This window comes from Chinchilla lanigera, unplaced genomic scaffold (assembly GCF_000276665.1).
Source record: "Chinchilla lanigera isolate Chin_1 unplaced genomic scaffold, ChiLan1.0 scaffold00034, whole genome shotgun sequence".
NCBI lineage: Eukaryota > Metazoa > Chordata > Mammalia > Rodentia > Chinchillidae > Chinchilla > Chinchilla lanigera.
The window spans coordinates 12,904,829-12,930,362 of NW_004955435.1; the positions used below are offsets into that span (position 1 = coordinate 12,904,829).

General features: G+C 52.7%; 4 protein-coding genes across 10 annotated transcripts in view; 3 read left to right on the top strand and 1 right to left on the bottom strand.

Moving 5' to 3' along the window:
• Atxn7l2 (ataxin 7-like 2) lies at nucleotides 1-8,523 on the top strand (the record flags this gene model as incomplete). Of its 4 annotated transcripts, none has more annotated exon segments than XM_013516428.1 (12): nucleotides 1-49; nucleotides 1,960-2,025; nucleotides 2,395-2,499; nucleotides 2,878-3,088; nucleotides 3,378-3,664; nucleotides 4,191-4,273; nucleotides 4,608-4,861; nucleotides 5,214-5,276; nucleotides 5,688-5,886; nucleotides 6,029-6,150; nucleotides 6,645-7,440; nucleotides 8,379-8,523. In XM_013516428.1, coding segments are annotated over 12 exon segments (2,250 nt in total), but the record flags the coding sequence as incomplete, so codon positions are not given.
• Nucleotides 8,524-8,623: 100 nt separating this feature from the next.
• Nucleotides 8,624-14,148, top strand: LOC102030342 (cytochrome b561 domain-containing protein 1). Of its 3 annotated transcripts, none has more exons than XM_005388866.2 (3): nucleotides 8,624-9,999; nucleotides 10,534-10,571; nucleotides 11,108-14,148. In XM_005388866.2, the coding sequence occupies exons 1-3, from the start codon at nucleotides 9,852-9,854 to the stop codon at nucleotides 11,609-11,611; spliced, it is 690 nt and encodes a 229-aa protein (XP_005388923.1). In that variant the 5' UTR covers nucleotides 8,624-9,851; the 3' UTR covers nucleotides 11,612-14,148. The 3 variants fall into 3 exon arrangements, with proteins under 3 accessions (XP_005388923.1, XP_005388925.1, XP_005388926.1); XM_005388868.2 differs by having other exon boundaries at nucleotides 8,624-9,866; XM_005388869.2 differs by lacking the exon at nucleotides 8,624-9,999 and adding an exon at nucleotides 10,013-10,223.
• Amigo1 (adhesion molecule with Ig-like domain 1) lies at nucleotides 13,442-25,534 on the bottom strand (the record flags this gene model as incomplete). 2 transcript variants are annotated; one of them, XM_005388875.2, is given in 3 exon segments in its annotated part: nucleotides 13,442-14,704; nucleotides 23,392-24,868; nucleotides 25,300-25,534. In XM_005388875.2, coding segments are annotated over 2 exon segments (1,599 nt in total). In that variant the 3' UTR covers nucleotides 13,442-14,480.
• Nucleotides 24,881-25,534, top strand: part of Gpr61 (G protein-coupled receptor 61) — a 32,047-nt gene continuing 31,393 nt past the window's right edge. The window contains exon 1 of the mRNA XM_005388870.2: nucleotides 24,881-25,071. The gene's annotated coding sequence lies outside the window, so the exon portion shown is untranslated. The remainder of the gene's footprint in view (nucleotides 25,072-25,534) is intronic.

Sequence of the window (25,534 nt, forward strand, 5' to 3'; positions counted from 1 at the left end):
CAGAGCTGGAGCTCGTGGGTGGAGCGGGCCGACCTGCCCGCGGCCGACGGTGAGTACAGCCACCCTAGAGTCCGGGGACCCCATCACTGTGTCCCCTCCCCCCCTCCGGGCCCCCGCCTGCTGAGGGGAGCCGCCGACTGGAGCCGCCGTCCGGCTCCCCGGCCCCCCAAACAAAGGACCCGCCGGGTCCTAGTGCCCGCCCGCTCCGCCACCTTCGCGCCTCCGGGTCCTAGCGCCGGCTCACCGCTAGCAGCCCACCCAGCCCACCTCTGTCTCTGCTGGTGCCCAGTACCTGCCCCTGTATTTACTTGCCTTTATCTTTATCCGTGTCTCCTGGCCTCCAGCTTCCGCCCATCCTGCACCTGCTCTGGCTCTTCCCAACCGCAGCAGTCCTCTCCACGTGTTTCCCACGCACCCCACTTCTGTGCCCCCCTTCACACCCCCTTGTTCCTTAGCCTTTTGCCCTACACCTCCCGCACCTTCTGGCGTTTGCCAGCTGGCCGCAGTGCTGCTGGACCCCCGCCCTCTCTGCATTAGTTCATCCATCCACCTATCCATCCTCCCACCCTCCCTCTCTCCTTCAGTCCATCCATCCATGCCTCTCTAGCCCTCCGTCCTTTCCCGGGCCTCTTGCGCTGCCTCTTGGCCCTGTCCCCTGACCCCCACCTTCTGTAGGCTCCTGAGTGTCTGTGGGGAATAGGCCTACAGCCCCTTCTTCTGATCTTTGTCTCCTGGGCCCCAGGGAGCATCTGGCCTCATGGCCTTTGGGGGTGACAGCAGGCATCACGCCCCAAAAGAAGTTTGCAAGTGAGAAGAGGTGGAGTAGGAGACCTCATGGAGCTGTCTCAAATGACACTTGTTCTCCTTCGAGGCTCCTGGCTGCCAGCTCCCTTCTGTCCATCATTCCCCACACTTGCCTTTGACAGACTTGAAAGAGTGGGAGCTGCCCCCTGTCTCTTGCGTGATTGACCCACCACCTCTCATATCAGTATATTATATAAGATTGTCAACAATCTTCCCCTCCTAGAAAGGGGTATATTGTTAGTGGGCATCTGAGAGCAGACCTAAGTAGGAGCATGGGCCGCCCTGGGACTGCCCCATGCTGGTGGGCATGGATGAGGCCATTGTCAGGGTCTGGGTGCATTGAGAACCGGAAATGGAGTCAGACGGGTTTGGTGACTCAGAATTGATTTTTTTTTTTCAAGGGACAGGGAGGGGGCGAAGAGAAGGGAGGGGGAAGGAGTAAGGTAGGGGGATGGGGAAAAAGCTGCTTTGAACAGCTAAGATGTTTTTGTCATTAACCCAGAAATTGAGGTACAAGGGCAACCAGCGAACAAGAACAGCCCCCCAGGAAGGGGAGAGGCTCACACAGCTGACCAAGGAGACTTTGAAGATGCCAAAGGGTCTAAAGACAGTAGTCTCTCTCTTCTTTAGCCATCCTGTCAATGCAAGACCTGAGAAGCTGGGTATAACTTTGACAATGCTTTGGTAACTCAGGTGGAGCAAAATTGAGTTGGAGGGGGTGCTGGAGAGAATCTTAGAGTAGCAGAGTAGCAGAAAAGACCTGTGTGAGAAATCTCAAGAAGGGACTGAGGCATCTATAGAAAAATTTCAGGGCTATTTCACCTTTAAATGGGGAAGTAAGCCCCAGCAAAGAGATGATATTTAACCACAGTCATCTAAGTAGTCAGCAGTGGACCCTGAACTGCCCCTTGGAGTGAAGGGTCCATCAGAAAGGTAGCAGGATTCTTCTTAATGGGCCAGCTCTTCTAGAGGCAGCAGGTGAAGGAAGAATGGGCACTGGAGAGTGACCCACTGAAAGGTTGCCCTGGTGGTACTGATCACCAGGGGTTTGTCAAGGAATGTGGGCTTCGTGGTACTTGGCTGCAGGCCCTGCTCAGGTAGGACACTGGGGCTCCAGGAAAAGGGTGGGTCTTCTGATCTGCATTTCTCCTCTAGGGGCTGAACAGGAGGAAAGTAGCAAAAACATGAAGAAGTTGGATGCCATGACCCTCATTAAAGAAGGTGGGAGTAATACACATTAGGGCTGGGACTCAGGGCCGACGTGACCACTCTCCCCTCTACCACTGTACTCCATGGCTGCCAAAGCACCCTGTCTGGGGTGTCCTCATTTTAACAGGCCTGAGTCAGCTGGTTGCACTGGCTCCCGTGAGCTGTTGTTAGAGATTCTAATCATAGGTGATTGGTGAACACTCACGTAAAAGTCTGTACTTCAGTACTGGTTAGGTTGAAGTCTGGAAGCTGGGAGCATCCAGCAGAAAGCCCGCTATGTCAGCTGGGAGGTGACGTGCCTTCTGAGTGGTGGGGTGGGAGTGACCTTAGAGGGGAACCCCGGGTCCCCAATCCCAGTGATAAGGACTTCTGTCATTGCAGACATGTCCATCTTCGGGCACTGTCCAGCCCACGATGACTTCTATTTGGTTGTGTGTAACCACTGCAGCCAGGTGGTGAAGCCTCAAGCTTTCCAGAAACATTGTGGTGAGGGGAACCCTGGGGAGAAGATATGGGGAAGGGAACAATAGGATGTGCTCTGAGGATGGTCAGTTGGGAGGTTATGTGGGCTAATACAGGGTGGTGCTGGGGATAGGAAGGTCCGGGGGGCAGCATCAGAGCATTGAGGCGGGGAGGGGTATTCATTGAACAAACTTCTCACATCCAGTGAGGTTAAAGGATGCAGGAAGCTGGTCTAGAATTCTGAGCCTTGAAGGCTCAGGTTCAAAAGAGAAGGAAGCATATTCACAGTTTGTGCTATGGAAACTCATTCCGTGATGTGAGTCTGTGGGCAGGTTAGGAGTTTGGGGAAGGAGGCAGTTGACAGCACTCACCTCGATTACTCTCTCCACCTCCTGGTGACAGAAAGAAGACATGGGCCCCTCAGCAAGCTTTATGCCCGGGCCCCACCCCCACCTCCAGCCCCTGCCAGCTCTCAGAAATGCCATGTAGTGAATGGGCAGGGCCCAGCTTGTAGGACCCCAGGTTCCACCAAAACCTCCTCCAGGGAGAAGGGCCAGGGGTCCCGGAGCCGTGGCCACCAGCCTCCTGAGAAGACCCAGAAGGACAACCTCTGGTAAGAAGAGGCTGGAGACTTCCCAAGACGGTCCCTGATGCTGACCCGGGGAGGGGTTGACGTGAGCGTGGGAGGCCTGGGTTAAGGGGTACTGCTCCCAGTAGGAAGCAGCCAGCCTCGTCTGTAGCTCCTGGCATTCTGGGGAGTATAGACTCCCCTTTTCCCATGTTCCACACGCCTGCTGGAGCCCACCCAAGTTTCAGGGCCTGAGAGAATGGCTCTGGGCTAGAGTCTCGGCCCCGGGCCCAGCCTCCCCACCTCCCAGCCCATACCGTCTCTCCACGTGTAGCCTTTTCGTGCCTGTGGTGAATCTTGAGAAGATGTCCAGTCTCCCGAAGCCCGATGGACATGGAATCAGGGTGGCCCCACCCTCTGCTTTCCTCAGCCAGCCGAGCGGCCTCCCCAAGGACTCCCCTGGAAAGGTGCCCATGGCTCCCCCCTCTAAGGAGCCTCCTGGCAGAGACAGCATCGAGATAATTGCCGGTGAGGGCTCCAGTCATCGGGCCGAAGGCAGCCCTCTGGAGAAGGAGGCTAGTGGGGCCAGGCTGCCCCCCAAAACCCACCGGAAGATGGCTCGTGAGTAGTCACAGTCCTGGGGTTCAGGAAGCTAGAGTGGGGATTTCTTTGGGCTTCCTTGTCCTTGGGCCAGGTGGGTTGGCAGTCAGGGAGCACTGGGCCTGGCCATCGGCGGGAACCCCGTTCCATCTTGACATGCCTGTCCCGGGAAAGGTTCTCTAGCCTCATCTCCTGACAAAGGCTGAGAGCATGGGTGAAGTTACCCTCCCCCCTTTAGGGAGTTGACCATTACCTCCTTGCTCATATCTCATGGCTACATATCCTGGCACCCCAAATGCCTGTGGCTGCTTTTGCTTTTTGATATGTGATGCCCTGCTTTGGGCTTGAAGTCTCTAAAAGGAGTGCCTGGGCTGGGGCTGGGGCTGGTCCTACACCAAGCAGAGACGGAGACCTGGATCCCCAGAACAGTTTGTCCGGAGAGGAGCGCTCCACACCTAAGGGCTGGAGGCTCTTCTGCCTTTGTCCCAGTTATTCCTGGGTCTTTGAGAAATGCCCTTGAGGTTCACCGGGACCACTTTCCCCTTAGGGAAGGAGTGCGACCTCAACAGGCAGTGTGGGGTCATAAATCCAGAGACCAAAAAGATCTGTACTCGCCTGCTGACCTGCAAGGTAACTCCCATTCCCAGTGCGTGGTGAGGGAGGGCAGCACAGACATGGCACGGGGAGAGGAGAGGAATTTACGGGTACTAAAGACCCACCTGAAGGGATGGGGCTAGGCTCACTCCAGGGATGGGGAGAGGAAGAAAACCCCCAGTGGGCACAAGGTGGGAGCAGCAAGCTGGGAGTGGCTTCTAGGTTCACCCACCCCAAAGAAGGGTTCATGTCATGGAGGAACACACACACTCACCCCCCGACCCCTACTTCCCAGGGCAGAGCACACTACTGCCCCTCACCTGTGCTCAGCTCACCCCCCTCCCCATCCCTCCGCCCTGCTCTATTCTAGATCCACTCGGTGCATCAGCGCAGGGAGGTCCAGGGCCGGGCCAAGGACTTTGATGTGCTAGTGGCAGAGCTGAAGGCCAACTCCCGCAAAGGGGAGTCTCCCAAGGAGAAGAGCCCAGGACGCAGAGAGCCAGCTCTCGAACGCCCCTCCCAGGAGCTTCCCTCCTCAGTCCAGGCTGTGGCAGCAACAGCTACTCCCAGCAGCACCTTCTCTGCTCGATCCAAGCAGACCTACCCATACTGTGCACTGCCCAGGTATGTAGAAGATCCAGCCCCCACTTTAAGTGGGGTACTCAGGTCTTAAGGCAACAGGGACACCTTGGAGACAGGCCCAGGGAGCGTTCTAGAAGATGTGCTCACGCAGCCCTGACTGTGGGGGGATACCTGGGCCCTGGCAGTGGTGTAGAAGCAGGTGGCTCCCATGTTCCTGCCCACACAAATCCCAGTGCCCCCGCCTCTCTGGCGTGCCAGATCCAACACCCAGGATTTGAACATTCTCCCAGCTACTTCCAAAAAGCTAAAACCTGTCACTGGGGAGCTGAAAGGGTCAGGGTCCTGGGTGAGGCAGTCCTACTGTGTATTTATTCACTGGCCCCTTCGTGTGCAGAGGCTGCGCTGGACCCCGGGGAGAGCCTGCCTTGCCGAAGGAGACACACACGCATCTCTGCCTGTAACACGAGGGGCAAACACGAAACAGGCTCAGCTCCCAGACAGGCTCACAGGAATATGTGGTGCAACAAGGGGGTTGAGAGAGTTGACTGGGCTGACCAGAGCTGGGTGCAGTTAAGCTCGGAAGATTTTCTGGAGGAGGCGAATCTGGAGCAGATTGTCCCCCTGAGGAGGCAGGGCCTGGGAAGTGAAGGGGCTGGGGAGAGAATCCCTTGGGAGCTGTGGCCCGGGGCTCTGTCTCTTACTCTGTGAGCTTTATCTATCTCCTCCTATATTTTCTCCTTCCTCTTCCTCTGATTGCCCAGCAGGGTGTCGGCCCCAGCCTTTCGAGCTTGGCGGGTTCAGGGACACCCCCATCCTGACACCCCCCCCCCCAGTCACATCATCCTCACCTCCCCTTTGGCCCTTCCAGGTCCCGGGCCTCCTCTGAGAGTGAGTTGGATGATGAAAGCCCCTGTGGTGGTGATGGGGACCCAGGCCTGTTCCCCTTCCCTCTGCCCCGGGGTGGGGCCCAGGCCTCCAGCGAGGAGAGTGAGGAGGAGGGGACATCTGACGACCTCCACCTCCCCCCTGACTGCCATTATGCAACCCGGCCCCCGCGGCCACAGGCGGTAAGGACCTGGGACAGGGGCCTGGGGTGGTGGGTGGCCCAGTCCTCCTGGCCCACAGTGTGGAGAAGAGGTCAGATCTTGTGTTCAGATGCCTCCCTATACCTCAAGCACTGCCAACCATGTCCCTTCCTTCTGCCTCCAGTTCTGCACCTTTGGGAGCCGCCTGGTGAGCCCAGGATGCTATGTGTTTAGCCGCCGGCTGGACCGGTTCTGCTCTGCACTCAGCTCCATGCTGGAACGGCACCTCAGCTCACACATGTGGAAGTGAGTCTCTTGGGCCCGGAACTTTCCTTCCTAAGCCGAGCATACACAAACACAGACTTCAGAACCCCTTGTCCTTCACACGTGCCCATTGGTGTCCACTGGCCGTTTGCCGGGAATACCCCAGCTAGGGAGTGACATGAAGTAGAGAAGGGGACCTAAGAGCCTGGAGCGGGCCAGGAATGGATAACCTGGGGATGAGCCTCGAGTCTTTCTCTTACCACTTCTAGTACATTTAGAGTAACTTGGGGTAGGGAATGCCCAAACCGAGACTTAAAATGAGGTCATCTATATGCTAGTTCATATATACAGTATGAGTTCCTTCTTTCCTCTTCCTGTGCCTTCTGCCTAACTCTCACTTCCACTGTCTCCCAGCAGATGGCAGCAACTCTGGGGCTCTCGGCCATTTCTAGGCAGGGCAGGGCAGGGAAACCTGTGTGTTGGGGACGTCCTCTTGTTTGCTTGTCAGTCACTGTGGGACTCTCTTTTTGCTGCAGGAAGATCCCACCAGCGGCTGAACCTTCATCCCACCTTGTCAGCTCCGCCTTATCTGCCCCACTGAGCCCATCCTCTATGGGCAGCTGCCCCCGACTTCCAGGCCCACCCCCTAGGCCTGCCTGCCCGGCCTCCACACCCCCTAACAAGGACAGCCTTGTTCCCAGCTACCCTGCAGGCTCCCCCAGTGTGGCAGCCGCCTGCAGTCAGGCGGAGTGCATGGGCGGCAGCCAGGCTATCACCTCACCACTGCCTGCCAACACACCATCCCCATCCTTCAGCAAGCTGCCACCTTCCAAGGCCAGCAAGTCATCCAAAGGCAAGGACGGGGTGGAGATGGAGGCTCCTTCTCGAAAGCGGAAGTTGTCCCCTGGCCCTACCACTTTCAAACGGACCTGCATCCTTGAACCCGCTGGAAAAGGCAAACCATCTGGCTGCCGGGGGCTCTCAGCCAAGACTAAAACAGCCCTAGCCATGGGCCTTAATGGGACAGTGGGACCGAGAATGAAGCGGGCAGGGCCCCTGGACTGTCGGGGTTCCCTTCATCCGCCCTCCACACCTGTCAAGGCTTCTCAGCTGGAGAACCGGGGAGCCGCTGGACACCCGGCCAAGGCCCTGCCAACCAGCTGCCTCTCTGAGGAGGAAGCAGCCAAGAAGCGGAAAAACCTGGCCACTTACTGCCGGCCAGTGAAGGCCAAGCACTGTCAGGCCGGTGCCCCTGCCGACACGGCCTGCTCTGTGCGCCGCAAGAAGCCAGGCCCGGCTCTGGCCTTTGAGGAGAAGTGCTCTACACTGAAGGTACCAGCCCGGCTCCCCAAAGAGTGTGGGCAGAGAGGATCAGGAACCTGAGTGTAGGGAACAGTGGGTACCTGACCTGGAGAGGTGTTAATCAGGTGATCATGCAGGGAAGAGAAGAAAAGAAATTGAAATTCTTGGGTCAGCACTTCAGAGAGAAGTCATCGAGTGAGGGAGCATCCCCTCTGCACAGCCTGTCTGTCCCTTGAGTTCAGGGCACGTTGCTCTGTCTGCCCTTGCTTTTTCTTTAATCAAAGGGGGCTACTTTCTGAATTGCTATGGCTTTGCTCCAGGATCTAAGGCTGCCTCTACCCCTTGAAGGAAAGGGAGTCTGGGTCCCTAAACTAAGGCTGAGGAACTGGGGAGGTGGGCTGGTCTTGTTCCTTGGTTCTTCCTCTTACAACAGGACACTGAAAGGCAGGTACACAATGGAAGAGACGTGGGTGCCAACCTTGCGCCTTGCTCACCTCTATGTTCTCTGGTGATAGTTGATTCTCCAGGGCTTCTGGTAAAGCCTGCAGCTAGGTGTATCTGCCTTTCTAATGGAAGCCCTGGAGTAGCCAGCTTTGGACTAGCTATATGATGTCTGTCAGGAAGGACTTACGAGAGACAGGATGGGGAAGTGGTATTCTCCTGGTTTAGGCCGGGCTTTACCAACTCCTTTGGTATAGTCCGGGACAGTCTGGCAGTTGTTGAGAGTCTGGCCGTGTGTATGTGTGTGTGTTTGCATGCGTGTGTACAAGCATGCTCATGTGTTCTACAGCTTCACTACCCGGGCTACCCCTGTTTGAGCTGGCGTTCATCTTCTCCTTGCTCAGTTTTGCACACCAGGCCAGCAGAAGAAAACGATAGCTTAGCCCTTATAGTCTGCGTAGTTCCTGGGTAAGATGACTGCTAGGTCCCCATCCTGACCCTGTCTCTTGCCTCTTGTCTTCTTACAGTCAAAAGCCCATTAACGAGAAAGTGCCTGCCCACTGCAACGGAGCCGCCAGCACCTCTTCCCCTCCAGATCCGGGTCCCAGGCTGCTGCCGCTTTTTATAACTTTATATTATTTTTTTTAAGAAAAAAAAAACTCTTTAAAATACCTCAAGACTGTCTCCCTGTTCTGTTGCTGCTAAGAAAATATAAAAACAGAAACACAGAAAAGGAAGAAAACCAATGTAGCAAAATGAGTGTCCTTATTGTCCCCAACCCCACCCAAAAGGCTGAGATGATAGGTAGTCAGACTCTAGCTCCCAGCCAAAAAAAATATATATTTTTGGGGTTCCTATCACTGGGAAGTCTGGGGTTCCTATCACTGGGAAGTCTTCAGGTAGGATGATGAGGAATGTATGTCTCCGAATGACCAAGGTTCCGAAAATCGTGACTCTATAGAGACTGCTCCGGTCTCCTTGGAAAGGGAGGTGTGGCGGAGAGGGGAGCCACACTTCCGGCTCTCCACTTCAGGGTCTGTGCCCTAAGAGTCTGTGGGAGGTCCTCCTAACCTTGTTCTTCCAGCAACTCCACCTCCATCCTGCTCCATATTATTGCTTGTTTCTCTGGTCGTTCCCGCCCTTCCTATCTTTTACTAGTATCCTGTTTTCAGCCACACGGAGCTTCGGATGAGTTGGAAACTTCTCAGGAATAATGCTAGAGGGCAGGGGATGCAGCACCTTCCTGGCAAGTGCGAGGCCCTGAGTTCTATTCCCAGGACTTAAAAAAAAAAAATAGGATTAATGCTCGAGTCTATTTAGTCTCCTCTTGGCCGGTGGTTTGCCCTTAAGGACAGGGCAGGGCTCCTTGGGCCAGACCACACCTGTGTGTAGGCAGAAAAAGAGAGGTCACTTGCAAAACAGAGTGTGGGAGGCCCTGGTTCCTCAGGATCACCTTGCTCCTGGGGGCCTGAACAGCTGCTGGGGAGGCAGCAAGGCTGGGCGTGCCCTAGGTCTTCCGCAGATCTCAGCTGGGGACAACTCCAGGTGGAGGATGAAAGTAGCACCTCTCTCCTCACCCTCAAGCCTGAATTCACCAGGTTTTAAGCCAGAACAGATGGCAGGAGAGAGCAGCTAAGGAAATCCCAGTACTTAGGAAGGCGGCTAAAAACGTTTCACGCTCAGGTCAGCATATCAAGTGCGTGATTTGAGGATTCACTGAAATCAGTTGCCACAGATGTAATATCCATTGGCTGCTTAACGTACAGCGCTTATAGGCACAAAGATACAAATGTACTGGGCTGGTAGTCGTCAGGTCCAGTCTCCTGGGAGCGGCCCCAGAGGCTCGCCCCCATCCCCCAGGGGGCGCTGTGAGCGCCTCCGCCGCATTGCTGGTGGCATCCCCGGGGAGGAGCCTCTCCTGCAGCCGCCGCAGCCTCTGCCATAGCAAACCCGGAAGACGCCTCCGGCAGCTGGACTGTGCGGGCTGGTTCTGCACGGCCATGCAGCCCCTGGAGGTAGGTCTGGTTCCCGTTCAAGCGAGGGAGCCTAGACTGACCCGCTGGCTGCGGAGAGGCAGTGGGATCTTGGCGCACCTGGTAGCTTTGGGCTTCACCATCTTTCTGATTGCGCTGTCCCGGCCAGGAACCAGTGAGTGTGCGGGGCGGGGCATGGAAGGGGGCGGAGCCAAGGTGCTTGAGGGGCAGCTCTCGGAGCGGTGGAGGGGGGCGGGACCCGGAAGAGTTGGGGGTCGGGCCGCGGACAGGTTGTTAGGGCCTGGTGGGCGGGGCCCGGGGAGTCCAGATAGAGTGGGGCTGTGGGTGCTGGGGGTGGGGGAAGGCAGAGGATTGAACAGATCCAACTGACACTTCCTTGTAAGCAGGGCTCCTGAAGGATACAAGGAGAGGGAGGGAGGTCTACTGTAGCCCTGGGCTGACAGCCGAGAGGGGCCAGATGGGGACCCCGGCCACGCTGGCCTGTATTTGCTGGGAGCCCTTTGTGGTTGTTCACCCTAAGGTCCCGTGCCACTCCACTTTGCCCTGAGTTCCTGAGTAGGTTTGGGAATGGAATGCTGACCTTTCCACTGTGGCCAGAATCTTTGGGCGCCACCTAGCCACGGGGTGTCGGGGGAGGGGCCCAGAAACAGTGGTGCTCAGCCATCAGCCTAGTCTCTTTGATTCTTAGGTCTTTTCTCCTGGCATCCAGTATTCATGGCCTTGGCGGTGAGTTTGAGCTTCTATCTGCAACTGATTTGGATATGCTTAGCACCACCCGTGGGGAAGCAGCCAACTTTCAGAAGGCTCAGCCTAAGATTCAGAGACGGGGAGCAGGCAGGGCTTCCTCTCTCCCCATAGCCTATGGGACTGGGAAGCATGCAGGGCTGGGCCCTGGGTGAAGTGTCAGGTGTTTAAGAAGATGAGAGGGCATGGGAGAGATTACGTCACTGGGGCCTGAAAAGAGGAAGTGGAAGGCATATTATCGTCATCACTGTCCTTGCCCCCAAAGTTCAGGAAAAACTTTAACATTTGTTGTTTGGCTGGCCCAGAAATGGGAAGGCAAATGTCAGCTGGAATGATGAGACTTACATTCAAGTACCAGTTCCCAGTTACTCGAGTGCTGACCTATGAAGCAGGAGGTCTTGGCGGAAGTCCGTTAGCCTCCACCCTTTGTCCTCCGTTTGGATATGTGAGGTCACCTCCTTTTCCCTCAAGCCTCTAAACCAGATCTACGGCTCACTGGCCCTCTTCTGTATTCACAGTTCTGCCTCTGCATGGCTGAGGCCATCCTAATCTTCTCGCCTGAGCACTCCCCATTCCTCTTCTGCTCCCGAAAGGCCTGGATTCGGCTCCACTGGGCAGGGCAGACCCTGACCATCCTCTGTGCTGCCCTAGGCCTGGGCTTCATCATCTCCAGCAAGATCCGCAGTGAGCTGCCGCATCTGGCATCCTGGCACAGCTGGCTAGGAATTCTGACGCTGCTGGCCACTGGTGTCCAGGCACTGTGTGGGCTCTGCCTCCTCTTCCCCCGGGCAGCCAGGGTCTCAAGGGTGGCTCGCCTGAAGCTCTACCATCTGACATGTGGACTGGTGGTCTACCTGATGGCGACAGTAACAGTGCTCCTGGGAATGTACTCCGTGTGGTTCCAGGCCCAGATCAAAGGTGCAGCCTGGTACCTGTGCCTGGCACTGCCCCTCTACCCAGCCCTGGTGATCATGCACCAGATTTCCAGATCCTACTTGCCAAGGAAGAAAATGGAAATGTGAGTGCCTCCGAACAGGATTCAGGAGGGATACTTGCCTTGAACTTCAGTGGCTCCTTGGTGAACTTCAAGGGACCTACTTTAGAAGTTGTTGGATTTTTGTAATTTATAATTGGGCCAGGGGCTGCAGAAATCCAAGCATATATTATTGAGCGATGATTCAGTAGGCAAAAATGGGGAAGTGTACTGGGTACAAGTGGAAGGTGATAGAGAACTTCAGCCTGAAGCCTCCACTCTTGATGAGAGACAGAAGTATTGGGTGGTGGTGGTGGTGGTGGTGGTGGTGGTTTCCTGTTTGCCTGATGAAGAGTTGGGTTTGTGCAAGTTATGAATGAAAGACACAGATACTTGAGTCCCTTTTGAGAAAGCAATGGGATGTAGTGGAGAAAACCAGTGGGTCTTGCTTGTGGTCCTCTTAGGTTATTGTACAACCTTAGGTAAATTCTGCATCGCAGGACCTCAGTTTCTTCATCGGTGAAGCAAATGTTTCTAAACCATCTCTAGGTCCCTTTCATCTCTAATATTTGGTGTATTTCACCAAAGCTGATGTCACTGAACCCTCTCCCAGCTCACTCCGTCCTATGTGGACCACTTGGCAGCCTCAGGATATAACTTTCATATTCATTCTCCTTTTACCCCCTTGAGAAAGACGTCTGCCCTTGTAGCCCTTCAGAAAGCTTGTTGATTTGGCTCCTGGACCAGGGCACAAAGGATCTGGCACTGTTGAAAAAAGAGGCCCAGGGGAATGTCTCCTGGACTCTAAGACAGTAAAGGCACTAAAGTCACTTTAAAATTTGTGAAGGTGTGAAGGGCATTGGCTTAGCCAGTGCTTAGCTTAGTTTAAATTATTAGCTTCTTATAGGATCCTTAGCTCAGCTAAGAATCTCCTTTAGCCCACCGCAGGACCTGGCCTGCATAACCTGGGCGTGCTCCTTCCCCGACATCCATTCTCAGGGCAAAGTAGTCTTGGGCATCTCATGTTTTGCTCTTCTTAGGGCTCAGGGTCTCACCTTAGCACATAGCTTCATGGAGCTATTCTGATGCTTTTAGAATGAAATAAGGATCAAGGAAGTGGGTAGGGTTCTTCTGATCCAGGGAGAACAAAATCTCCTTGGTTCCCTTTCTGTCCCTTTCATCTAAGCTTTCCTTAGTTGTCATCTGTCAGCTCTTCGACCTAAGAGATGGCTTGGTTTGGCCAGCTTGCAAATGAGGGCTGGGCTCTCTTCCCTGCAGAAAACTTTCCTTGTTGTAACTGAAAGTAGTTCCCCAGACTGCCTTCAGTGGTAAGGGCTGGATGTCAGATTGGTAAGCTGTGGTCTAGCTCATTCAGGGCAGTGAGAGCTCCATAGATCAAGGAAGGATTGGAGACAACTGGCTTTCTGTAGAGATACAACCCACTGGAAACTGGGAGGCCTGGGATTGGGGGCTAGCACTCCATTTCCTGTGAGCCGGGAGAGGCCTTCTTTGATGTCAGTATCTTCAGTGTCCCAGGCCTTCTGAAGCTTCAGGGCTTCCTCTCCAGGTGACTCAGAAGCAAGCAGGTTGGTGTGATTCAGTAGCATAGGAATGAGGACTGTGAGGGCGGAAGGATTCACAGCGGACCTCACTGTATTTCTCTTGGGTGAGATGGCATCTTCCAGGAGCTCTCTAGATACTGAGCATCTATAGGATGTGCAGAGGGTGATTGTCCTCTTTCCTCCCCATACTACTCAACATGATATAAAGTTAGAACCAGTAGTTACTGGGTTGCATGGAGGAGATGCTCACCTAGGGTCACTTTGATCTAGAGATTCCATTTCTCCCCTAATCATAGCCAGTGCTGGGGCTCTACACAGGGCGAGAGGGCCTGGTAAGGTTCATCAGCCTGCTCTGAGCAGCAGGCAATGCCGGAAAGCCTGAGCCTGCCTGAGGTGTTGCCTCCTCCCAGGTGGTGCGGGGGTTGGTGGGCGGGCGGGCAGGCAGGCGTGCTGACAGCCGGCAGTTTGCGTGGGCTGTGCCATCTGATGTCTATTCCCAGCCCTGGGAGGAAGGGTAATCATTTATATTCTGCAGGAGGAAGGGACCCATCTGTCGCCTCTCTGACCAGTGGGCCTGGAGGGCAGGGGCACAGGGCAGAGACCAGGGCTTAGGTGGTCTGCTTAGCCCAGTCTGACTTCAGTATAGGGAATAGGTCACCAGCAGGAGCCTCTTTTTCTGCTAGGCCAGATTGTGGGGGAACTTCCCTCCCCTCCCATCTTTCCATTTCTCCCTCCATCACCACCTGTCCTCACATCCTGGGGCAGCAGCTGGACAACCATTAGACCTCAGTGCCAGGGCACTCTTCCTCCAGCTGGGCTCTCGGTGGCTGCCCACAACATATGCCTCCCGGCTGTGTGCTCCATCCTCCTCTCCCCCTCCCCCTCTGCTCTGTATGGCCTAATGTCTGGGTACTGGCTGGGCTCCTCACCCAGGCAGAAGACTTCCTTCCTTCTCAAGGGAGAAGCAAAATGGCTACCCTTTTGCCCTTCTTCTCTGACAAGGGAAAGCTGCTTTAAAAAAAAAAAGAAAAAGAAAAAAAAAAAACCAGGGTGCTCAGATTTTTAAAAAAAAGCCTGTCATTTGCACAGATTTCCATATCAGGCTCCGTAAGTCCTGATTCCACATTTGATTGTGTTCCAAGTTTGATTATATTCACACTCAACCTTGAGGACATTAGCAACATAGATGGCTTTGTATCCAAATCCAAACGGTGATGGGATTGCTGTTCTGGGTTTGGGTACCCCTCACAAGCCCCTTTCTTACCCCTTCCTTGGAGCCCTGTCAGGGCTGGGGCTGGTGTTGAACGGCAGGAGCTCTGTGTCGGAGGAAGACGTCCAGCCTCACCTCCTTGGCTGTCAGCTGCATTTGAGATAGGCTGTTGTCATTGCCAGCCTGTATCTCCTCTTCCACCGCCCACAGCAGACTGCCCTTCCCCACTCCCCAGTGCTGGCCTGTCCCTTCTTTCTCACTTTTCGCATCCTGGCACCCCCATGCATGGCTGCTGTGGGTCTTGTTTTTCCAGCCTCACTGTGGGAGATCCAGGCATCCTCCCTGAGCCAGCCAGCTGCTGTGCCAAGGCCTGTTCAGAGTTAATAATAATCATTAGCTGAATGGTGCTGGGGCCTTTCAGCTCCAGATCTCAAAGCACTTGCAGGCTGAGTCAGCCAGCCCTCACTTTCCCCCTCTCCCTGGGCTGCAGAGTGTGACACAACGGGGAGGCACTGTAGGAGAGGCGGGAGTCAGGTGTCTTGTGGCCTAGCCATCCTTTGAGGCTTTTTCTGGGAGCAAGTACTGAGTCCCCTTCACAGACTAGTAAGGCCTGAGCCCCTGCAGAGGTTGAGAGATGTAGGGAATACAGTATGTTCACTTGAGACTGGTGGTGGCAGTGGCGGCTGATGACCTGGAACCTCTAGTACTCCGGACTTTCCTTCTGTTTACCTACTGTGGCCTCCAGGGGGCACCCTGGGTCCCGATGCCCCAACCTCAGCTTTCCCAGTGCCTCTCTGCAAGCTCAGGGAGCAGGGAGGCTTCTGGTTTAGTGTCCCTAATGCCCCTGTGTCTGGTTGGCATAAATAGCCTGTGTGTCATGACATACAAGACACACTAGCCTGAAAGTTGGGAAAACTGCTGTATCAGTTTACTCAGTCCCCACCCCTGGTGTGCCCACAGGCAAACCACTTGTTACTTGACCTACCTCACAAGGATGTTCAGAGTTAGATGACAGGACACATGTTAGCAGGAGTCAGTTCAAAGCATTAAACATATGGAAACAGCTGGTATTACTGTGTTCTTGTCCTTTTCTCTCTCACTGAACCTGGCTCTGAGCTTTGTGTTTCCTAGGGAGGCAGTAGACACTTAGGGATAATGATGCTTGCGGGACCCAAGAGACACATTTCTTACTTCAAGATGCAAGGTCAGTTCTTAGGCATTCCTGCCAGAAATGCCACCAAGGCCATGACCAGTGAGGTTTGCCCTAACTGCTGCCTACCTAGTGTTTTCAAGTCATGGGGCTAATTACTAATGATGGAGTCAGAACAGTGCCCTCCAGGTCTAGCCAGAGTTGATCTTAGACTGGAGCTGCTGGTACAGGTCTCGCTAAATATCCTCGCCCTAATTTTGTCCTTCTTAGGGAAGCGGGGTACATAAGTCAGGAAGTGAGGAGCAATAATAGAAAACACCATATTGTCATCCTCACCCTCTGGTTTTCCTCCGTAGCCTCATGCCTTCACGCCAAGCTCTGGCGAGGCAAAACTGAAGGACATGGCTTCTGGCTTCCAGAGGTGCACAGCTTGGTTTCCCTTCCTTGTGTCAGGTTCTTCGAGTAGGATCACAGTCTCCTCTTCCTTCTCCAAATGCTTTATTGAAATTTACACACACACACACACACACACTCTCGCATGCCGTGAAGGTCTGTTTAAATTTGAAATTAGAGGAAGGAGGATACTTTCCATTCCAACTTCTGAGAACAGGCAGCAGTCTGCCTGGAATGAATGCAGAGAAGCAGGAGCTACAGCAGCATAGTGGTTTGAATATTTGTTTTTCATCTTGTGTTTTTTTTTTTCCTGTCCTGGGATCCAGGAATTAAATATTGATCAGGAATTGTGCACATCATCTCAGCCATTCTCACAGCCAGGGGCACAAAGGAGGCATACGCTGAAAGGTGGGAGAATAGTGCCCTAGATATGTCCTGGAAGGTGGGTGGCAGTAGTCTCAGTACTGGGCTGCACCTAATGCAGACAAAATTACTTCCGGTGAATACTACTTTCCCTCCTAGCCCACCCTGAAGGCTTGGCTTGTCACCAAGGCAGTCTCTGAGTAACAGTTTTTGTTTTGTCTTTTTGAGACAGGGTCTCGCTATGCAGTTCAGGCTGGCCTTGAGCTCACTTTGTAGCCCAGGCTGGCCTCGAACTCACAGCAGTCCTCCTGCCTCAGCCTCCTGAGTGCTGGGCTTACAGATGTGTGCCACCACACCCAGCTAACAGTCCACTTTTAATCCATCTGCTATTGTCAGAATTTCCCAGATGAGTTTTTAACCTCTTTTGGAAGCAGACTAAGGAAACATTTCAAGCTGTTCTGTGGTATCTGAGGAGTCAACTCTGTCTTAGTGAGTATACCTGAGTAGCCTGTAGCACTGCTATCTTGAAAGTATATTCCTAGTTACCTCACAACCTAAGTATGCCTACAGCCTAAATTCTGCTTAGTCCCACATCAAAAGCAAATTATGACCAGCCAAGGGAGAAGTGGGAGGTGAGAGAAAAGCGGCAGCAAGTAGCATCCAACTCTAGTCTCTCAACCTGTGTGGGCACCATGCACATACACATACACATGCACACATCCCCAGCTTGGGGGCCATGACTCACTTTATGTATGCCAGTGCCAAAGGGCACCCAGAGGTCCCACTGCAGGGCTGCATGTCCTGGCTCACTGAAGGATGGTTCTCAGGCCGTTCTTCTGCGCCCTCTTTGCTTGGGGGGACAATAACTCGGCTGACTGGGAAGGCCTCCGGATGTATCTTAAGTATCTTCACCATTTGATATTTTCCACTTGTCAGTATATATACCTGATGAAAAGCTTGATTGACAGCTGCTTTGGCCTTCCTCTCACAAGCCCTAGGAGCAGCAGCATCCATGATAGAAGTACTATGGCCTTCCCAGAAAAGCCAACTGTCCTACTGAAGGAGCCTGAGCCTTTCCTGCTCTGTGGGTGGGGAAAGTGACATGTTTGTACTACAATATAAGCGTACAATACAGAAAGGAGAGGAATTGAGAGACCAGGTGAAAGAAACGGGCTAGGCCATGCTCTGAGCCCTCATTTTCTGTTCTAAAAGGCAATTGTCACATTAGCTTCCTCCACCCCCTGAAGTGCTACTTAAGCGGGGGAATGAAAGTGCTGCAAGCCATGACATACACAATCGCACATCTTGGCCAAGATCTAGGAACTTCTTGTGACTTTGGGGTGGGGAGGGTAGAAGAGTTGAAGCAATATAGCTATGGACTTCCTTGGGATAATGGAGAAAAAAGTATCAAAATTTAGGCTTAAGACAGGCCTGGTGGCACAGGCCTATAATGCAGAACTCCGGGAGGATGAATTAGGAGGCTTGCAAGTTCAACCCCAGCCTAGGCAATTTCGCAACTCAGGGAGACCTTGTATCCAAAAATAAAAATAATCAATGGGATGGAGATGTAGATCAGTGTGAAAGTCCTAAGTTCAACTCACAATACTGCAAAGAACAAAATAAGACAAAACCAACCCTCGTAGGCTCAGAGACGGGGCATGGCAAAGGCCAAGACAAAGGAGAGAATAGTCTTTCTCAGTCTGTTCTCTTTACCAGTCTCTGGCCATGCCACCTGAATGCGCCTGACCTTGTCTGTTCTTTTTACCAGCTTCATCCTCTAGGCCAAACTGTCAGCCATAGCAAAAAGTTTGCAAAGACAAAAAACTGTAAACATGGACCATGGGAGTGCTCGTACATGAAAATCCATCATTATACTACTGATTACCAAGGTTGATCTGTCTGATGTGACTGCTTGTAAGGTCTCTATCCCTCACCAGCTCAACTGTTCCTTGTGAAGTGAAAAAGATTTATCTTCCAGTCAGTGTGGTAGTGCATGCCTATCATACCATCTGCTCGGGAGGATGAGGCTAGAGGATTGCAAGTTCGAAGCCAGCATGGGCAACTTAGTGAGATCCCGTACCAAAATTTTAAAATGATATAAAAAGGGCTGGGGATGTAGGTAGTGCTTGCTCTAACATGTGAGACTGGATTTAATCTCCAGGACCACACACACATGCAAGCCTACATGCATACACACAGACTGGGATCTGCCTTCTGGCTGAAATTTTAGGGGGCTGGGGATTTAGCTCAGCGGCAAAGTGCCTGCCTGGCAAGCACAAGGTCGTGAGTTCGGTTCCCGGTACCGGAGAAAAACCAAAAAAAAAAAAAAAAAAGAAATTTTATAAATGTAAGAAATCAGGTAGTTATAATTTCTTTTTTTTCTCTTATAACATGTTCTCTGTCCCTTTGGGACCTACCATGACAATCCCCTTCTGGAAGTACCAAGAGAGTAGCCAAAGAATTTGGCTGATCAGAGTTTAGAATCCATTCCAGTTTCTGGTAGGCTATCTCTATACCCAAAAACTGAAGATTACATTTTCTCATTGCCCACAATGCCTAGAACACACTAAATTATCAATCCATATTAATTTGTGCATTAAATGAATATACTTTTAGCCTTAAGATGGCTACCATTTGCAACATGAAGATATACTGGCAATAAAGTTACACGTGAGTGAACGATTTCCCACTTTTTTAAAACCCATTCCAACCACTTCCCCATAGCACCACTAGTAAGATCAGGAGTCAGCCCCCCACCAGCAGACCCAGGAAACCTTTGTTATCTTTGAGCCTTAGCCCAGGTCATGGGATTTTTAAACTCTTGATGGCTAAAGCCTCAGTAATATTTGAGAATCTGTCTCAGAGACTGGGAAACTATGGCCCAATAGTCAAACCAGCCCACTGCCTGGATTTGTGTGGTCTGTGATCTACTAATAATTTTTACATTTTTAAATGGTTGCCAAAGAAACCCTTAAAAGACATACTGAGCCCAGCGTGATGGCACGTGCCTATAATCCCAGCACTCATGAGGCTGAGGCAGGAGGACTGCTGCAAGTTTGAGGCCAGCCTGGGCTATAAAGTGAGTTCAAAGCCAGCCTAAACTGCATAGTGAAACCCTGCCTCCAAGAAAAGAAAAGAAAAAAGACATATTGAAATTGTATATAATTCAAATTTCAAAGTCCATAAATAAAGTTTTATTATATACTATGGTTTGGTTGTTGTTTGAATTTGTACCCCAAAGGTTCATGTACTGGAAGCTCCGTTTCTACTGTGGTTGTTTTGAGACACGGAATCTTTAAGAGGTGGGACTTAGCATCACTTTTGGGAGAGATTAATGTAGTTTGGATGGGACCCTGCTTAGTTCCCACAAGAGCAAGTTGTTATAAAAAGAAGCCTGACCCCTGAAGCTGTCTACCTGTCTCACCATGTGATCTCTTCCATCTGTTCCCACCACTGTGATGCCATGACCCTAAGGCCCTCACTAGAGGTCAACCAGATGGGGCCACCAGATCTTGGACTTTTATCCTTCAAAGCCGTGAGTTAAGTAAACCTTTTTATAAAATACTTAGCCTGAAGTATTTCATTACAGCAACAAAAAAATGGACTAACAGGTTGGAATAGAACCACAATCATTCATTCATGTACTGCCTGTGAGCACTATCAGGCTATAGCAGCACAGCTGAGGTGTAACAGACCGTGTGGCCTACAAAGCCTAAAGTATTTACTATCTGACTTCTGACCAAAAAGTTTCCTGACTCCTAGTATATCTTACCGCTTAGATGTGGATTTTACCCATGTCCTTATAGTGGCATTTAAAGATTCTCCCTAGACAAGCTGCACCCTTATGAGGTACAGTAAACTCCCCCCAACAGGCTGAAAAGAAATAAACCAGCCACAGACCATGCCAGAACAGAGACTCAAGCCAGGTTTAATGGTCATTATCTAGTTTTCAGAGCCCAGGGGCTCTGAGATTTGCCAGCCTGGGTATACACAAGTGGGAGGGACAGGGTCCTGGACACAGGAAGACATACAGAGGTAAGAACACACACAAAACTGGAATCAGTTGACTTTGCTCTCCCCAGCTGAGATGTACCCTCCCCTGGCCCCTTCCCAGAGGCCTAATAAATACAGGCAAAGAAGAAACGATCACAAATAATTACATGGACAGATTATAGAGCCCTGTCATATTCTGTCTCCAAGGACACCTGCTTCCTGGGAGATATGTCTGGCTTATGGGTGCAGGGTAGGGTGAGGGGAGGAGGTGTCTTTAACCACACCTGACAGTTTTCTACTTAGGTTCTACAGAACTTGATGAGTTGCTTGCTTCTGGTGAGTATTCAACCCCCCAGGTAGAAAGCTACCTTTAGGTTTAGGTTTTATCAACTGAAACCACGGGAAGAAGCTAAGCAGTTAAACCACTTAGTGGGGCAGCCAGGCACATCTTCGAGGTATCTAAACTAGTGGATACAGTAGGGAGACTTAGAGCTGCAAGGTAGGACTCAGGAAGAAAATGGCCCTCTGAGTCCCAAGGGGCTCAGCTAGAATGCCCCAGAGGCTTGCTTCATTTGACTTTTACTTTAAAAGAGTTTCAGAGCCCTGGGTGGTAAGTACCAAGAGGGAAAATTGCAGCATGAAAAAATATTTTCCTATGTTTCTTACTAAGTCTGAGGAGGGCATCCTGGTGCCTATTGCTCTGGTAACAAAGTCCTCGTAAGTCTCTGGGGTATAGCCAGAAAATGTTTTCCTCCTACTTTTGTCTTATTAGGACAGTTAATGTCAAGAAGAACAACTCAGCTGCTTGGCCCCTGCTAGTTTCCTTCTGGGTCCTTCATTGCCCTAGTTCTTCGTATCTTGTGCATGTAGTTCTTAAGGAAGGTTTCTCAGGAGTCTGAAGAACTACCTAGGGCCTCACGACCCCTTCTCCCAAGATCTTCAACCCATGGTCCCTCTAACTCCAGCTTTTCCAGAGAAGTGATTCAGAGTCATAGAGATGTGAAGGTTCAGGCAGTTCAGAAATTAAAGTACAACAGTTTGTGTATCTGAGACACCTGGCATGGTCACTGTCTCTCCTACAGCACAAGAAAATGGCATGAAGTTGTGCACAAAGCGAGAGACCGGAAGTGGCGTTAGTGGGGACTACAGATCCATTGTCCTGGTGGAGGTCAAGGCGCTGGTGTGCATGCATACTTAGGAGCATGCATACCTATGAGCATGCAACTACTTGAGGGAAATCGCTGCACCTCTCCCTTGACAAAACTAGGTGACTAGTAAAAGATGGACAGCAGCCTTGAGATCCCAGGGACAGACAAGATGTTGACTTCCAAGCCCCTTCCCCAGTCTTAACAGGCAGCTTAACGGTCAGGCCCTCCTAGCAAGCAGTCCTCACCCATAGGAAAATAACACCTCTTAGAACCTAAAAGGAAGATCAGAAAACTAGAGGACCCGGAGAGCTTTCAAGAGACAGGAAACATAGGAGGAGAAGAGACACTAAAAAAGACCAACATCAAAGAACATTTTCAACTTTGCCCTGCGCATGCCCCTGCCAAAGCTCACAGCTACCACCGCCCAGGCATGTACCATGGTTAAAGGGAGAAGTTAAAGGGATCAGTCATCTTCATACCCAAATTGCTCTGAAATTCTGGCTGGAAACTAACGTTCTTATGTTCCTCTGGCCTAACAACCACAAATGCACGGACCTCAGGCTGAGGGATGGAGCGGCGGGACTTTCCACCTGAAAGTGTAGCGCCATTGATTGCCTCTGCTACAGGATTGCCTTGAGCTTTATGGAGAGGGTATAACTCTATGCTGCACTTCAAACTGCCATTCTGAAACAGAGACCACCCAATTCTAACCCTTCAGATGACTAAATCCCAGGCTTTGGCTTTGCAGCAAGAGTGAGATCTCCGAGGGAGGCGCGAGGCAGCCTTGTCAACATAGAAGAGGTACCTATTGGGTTCCCTCAATCTCCACACCCGTCTAACTGAGCTGGGGCCAGACCTTCCTAAAGTCTTCTTTTTGAAGAGCAGTGTATTAAGGAAAACTCAGAATCCCCCTTAGCTTGATAAGGAGACTGAAGAGATGGCATACACTGAAAATCAGGTAGGTTCAGTTGGCTGCTACATCCCAGAAGCTGATTTCACCTCATCCTTCTGGTGGGAGTGGGCCGACACACTACATGTACAGCAGGTATCCACTGAAGTTCTGCCTTCAGCAACCCATTCTGGTCTGACACACAGATGCTGGGACTCCAATATTAACCAAGAGTTTCCCCAACCAGGGAATTAGCCTATCTGGAGTTCACCCCCCGATCCACAAGGTTTGTGCTAGCAGCTATTCTGTGATGGGGACCTCTTAATTTATGCTATAACTGTGCTACTGGTCCCAGTACAAGGCACAGATACATCCCACATGCTGCCATAACAGGCAACAGGCCAGGCTCCCACTAAGGTCCATCTACCCAGGGCTCATTGGCAAAGAGGCTGTAGTGGGAAGTCTCACAGCAACTTTTGGGGAGCATTACTGATCAAGGCCTTATTTTCCAAAGATTTTCCATTCCCCAGCTATGAAGTGTGACTTCCTGGCCCAAGAAGAGACTGCAGTTTTCTCAACACCGCTCCTGTGGAGGCTCTCCCAACACACAACTTCACAGGTGTGGGTGGGCAGAGACAAAAAAAAAATTGTTTTCATATGATTTTCCTTTAAGGAGCTAAGGATGACCTCAAAAAAGTTTAGGGAATCTGCTCTTCCCTTTACCCCTTCCTCATTTTCATCCAGCTCAGACATGCTCCTCCTCCTCTACTACACTGAGAATTGCCAGGGCTTGGGTAGGGGTGTAGCATTTGCCTGAGGATTAATATATCCATATTTGAAACTCGAGGCAGCCACACCCTCAGTGGGATCTTGCCTGCTGTTGTGCCCATGACCAATTCCCTGGAGGTCAGGAGGAACCCACTCCCTCGGGCAGCCAGCCCTCTCTTCCATCCCCTCACATCCTTCAGGGGTGCATCGCCTCTCCTGGGGCAGAATCTCCCCATCAACCTATCCTGCTCACACCACAATGGGTGTATCAGAGAAGACCGAGCTGACAGATTCTGGATCTGACATCCTTCGTTGGCCCTTGCCTGTTGCTTCGGGCACTGGCAGGGTGTTACCTGGCTTGAGCTTGCCGTTCTGACCCTGCCCAGGTCCAGCAGGTTCCAGGAAGGCCACCCGCCGGTCAAAACCATCATCTTTGTCCCCACCAGCCATAGGATCATGGTTGGGTGTGGTACTAAGCATGGAAGAGCTGAGGCTGTCACCTTGATGGCTGGAAGGCTTCTCTACACCCCGGCACCAGCAGCGGCAAGGGGTGAGGTACAGGTATATGAGGACCAGGACCACACTGAGGATACAACCCACTAGGGTGGTATAAGCTGTGTTGAGGGTGTCATGGTGTCCATGCAAGGTGAAGTTGTACACTTTCAACTCCACTGACAGTGTCTCATTGAAGGTCTCCCCCATAGCATAGCAGGTATACACACCCCCATCTTCAACCTGCACCTTCTTGAAATGAAGATTGCCATCCTTGACTGTCACTGTGCCATTGGCCACCTTATCTAGCACCCGTTCATTGCTTGGTGTCACCCACACCTTAGTCATCCCCTGCTGCTTGGTGTCGCACTTGATAGTAAAGGTCTCACCCAGGTGAGCTTCCCAGGCACTCTCCTTGTACTCGCTGCAGTTGAGGAAACTGAGGTTGAAGACATTGTGCAGCTCCTTGGAACGCACGCAGTACAGATCCTCCTGGAAGTCCATCACGGAGCTCAGCTGCCGGTACTGCCAGTGTGAAAAGAGCTGGTAAAGCTTGCAGTTGCACTCCAGGGGGTTGTTGTGTAGGTACAGTCCATTCTTGATCCATGCTGGCAGCTTCTGCAGGTCACTCAGTGGCAAGTTCTTCAGCTTGTTGGAGGACAGATCCAAGAGTGTTAGTTTGGGTAGCTTGGCTCTTTCACTGACCAGTTCCAGAGGAAAGCGGGAGATCTGGTTCTGGCTCAAGTACAGTTTCTGGAGCTGGGCCATGTCATCAAAGGCGTAGCGGTCCACTGCCATGATATGGTTATTGTAGAGCAGCAGCACCTCCAGGGCTTGCAGTTCACTGAACAGGAACTCGTCCAGCGTTCGCAGCTGGTTGGAGGACAGGTCCAGGTAGCGCAGGTTGGGCACTGGGGAAAAGGCCTCAGAGGAGATGAAATTCAGGTGGTTGTGGCTCAGCAGCAGGGAATGCAGGTGGGTCAGGCGCGTGGGGGTCCACTCAGCCCGCAGGCGGCTCAGGTTGTTGTGGCTGAGGTCCAGCAGCGCTGTGTAGCTGGGTAGGGAAAGGGGCACATTGGGCAGCTGCTGTTTGGAGCAGCTGAGGATGTTGCTGGCACACAGGCAGGCAGGAGGACAGCTCACTACTGGTCGGCCAGCTCTGGCCACCTCAAAGAGGAGCAGGAACAAGGACAGCAGCAGGAGCCAGAGGCCTCGCAGGTCACACTGGGATTGCATAGTGTCACTACAGAGGGTGAGGAAGGCCACAAGGAAGCTCTGGGAGGGAGTCACCCGGGCATGTTTTCCGGTGGGGTGCAGAAGGGTCGCTTTCACTACAGGCTTGAGGGAAAGAAGACGGGTTTGTGGTCACCAGAGGCTCCGGAGGGAAGGCTCGCCACTCCCACTTCCCGCTTCCCCATTGCCCACCCCCGTCCCAGCGGTTAGACGGAAAAGGGAGATATGCCAAGTAGTTGCCAGGCACTGTGCAGGCAGGCAAGGGACTCAAAATACTGGGGCAAAGCGGTGGTACAAAGGCCTACTAGGTGAGACGGGTCACGGGTGTAGCCCGGGGGGCTGCACAGGATGTCCGCGACTGTTGGGGGTCACTCGGATTGCGGGCGCGCGGTTTGGAGACGGGTCAGCAGGGCCTCTCGGGAGGAGCCGAGGGAAGGTCAACGGGGCACCGGGCTGCGTAGGGCGCGTCCGGAAGGGGTTTATGGTCTCCGGGGTCTGTCAGGGCGGGCTCCCCCCGGAACCTCTGGTCACTGCACCTGCTCGGAGAGGATGTGTCTCAGCCCATGGCCAGTCCTGGAGCTCCGTCGCGGCCTCCCCCGGCGGCGCCTCCCTGGCCGGCCTCTCAAGGCTCCCGTCTTACGCAGGGGCCCGCGCCCGGCAACACCGCCTCCAGGGGACTCGCAGGGCTCCGCAGCGCTCACCCGCTCCTCCGCCTCGACCGCCGCGCCTGCCGGAGCCCACCGAGCGCAGCCGCCGCCTTCCAGTCGGCGG

Excerpts from the sequence above, each read along its gene's own strand:
- LOC102030342 (XM_005388866.2), top strand. The coding sequence starts at position 9,852 with ATGCAGCCCCTGGAGGTAGGTCTGGTTCCCGTTCAAGCGAGGGAGCCT. Across the intron at positions 10,000-10,533 it reads GCTGTCCCGGCCAGGAACCA|GTCTTTTCTCCTGGCATCCA; the intron begins GTGAGTGTGCGG and ends TTTGATTCTTAG. Across the intron at positions 10,572-11,107 it reads CAGTATTCATGGCCTTGGCG|TTCTGCCTCTGCATGGCTGA; the intron begins GTGAGTTTGAGC and ends CTGTATTCACAG.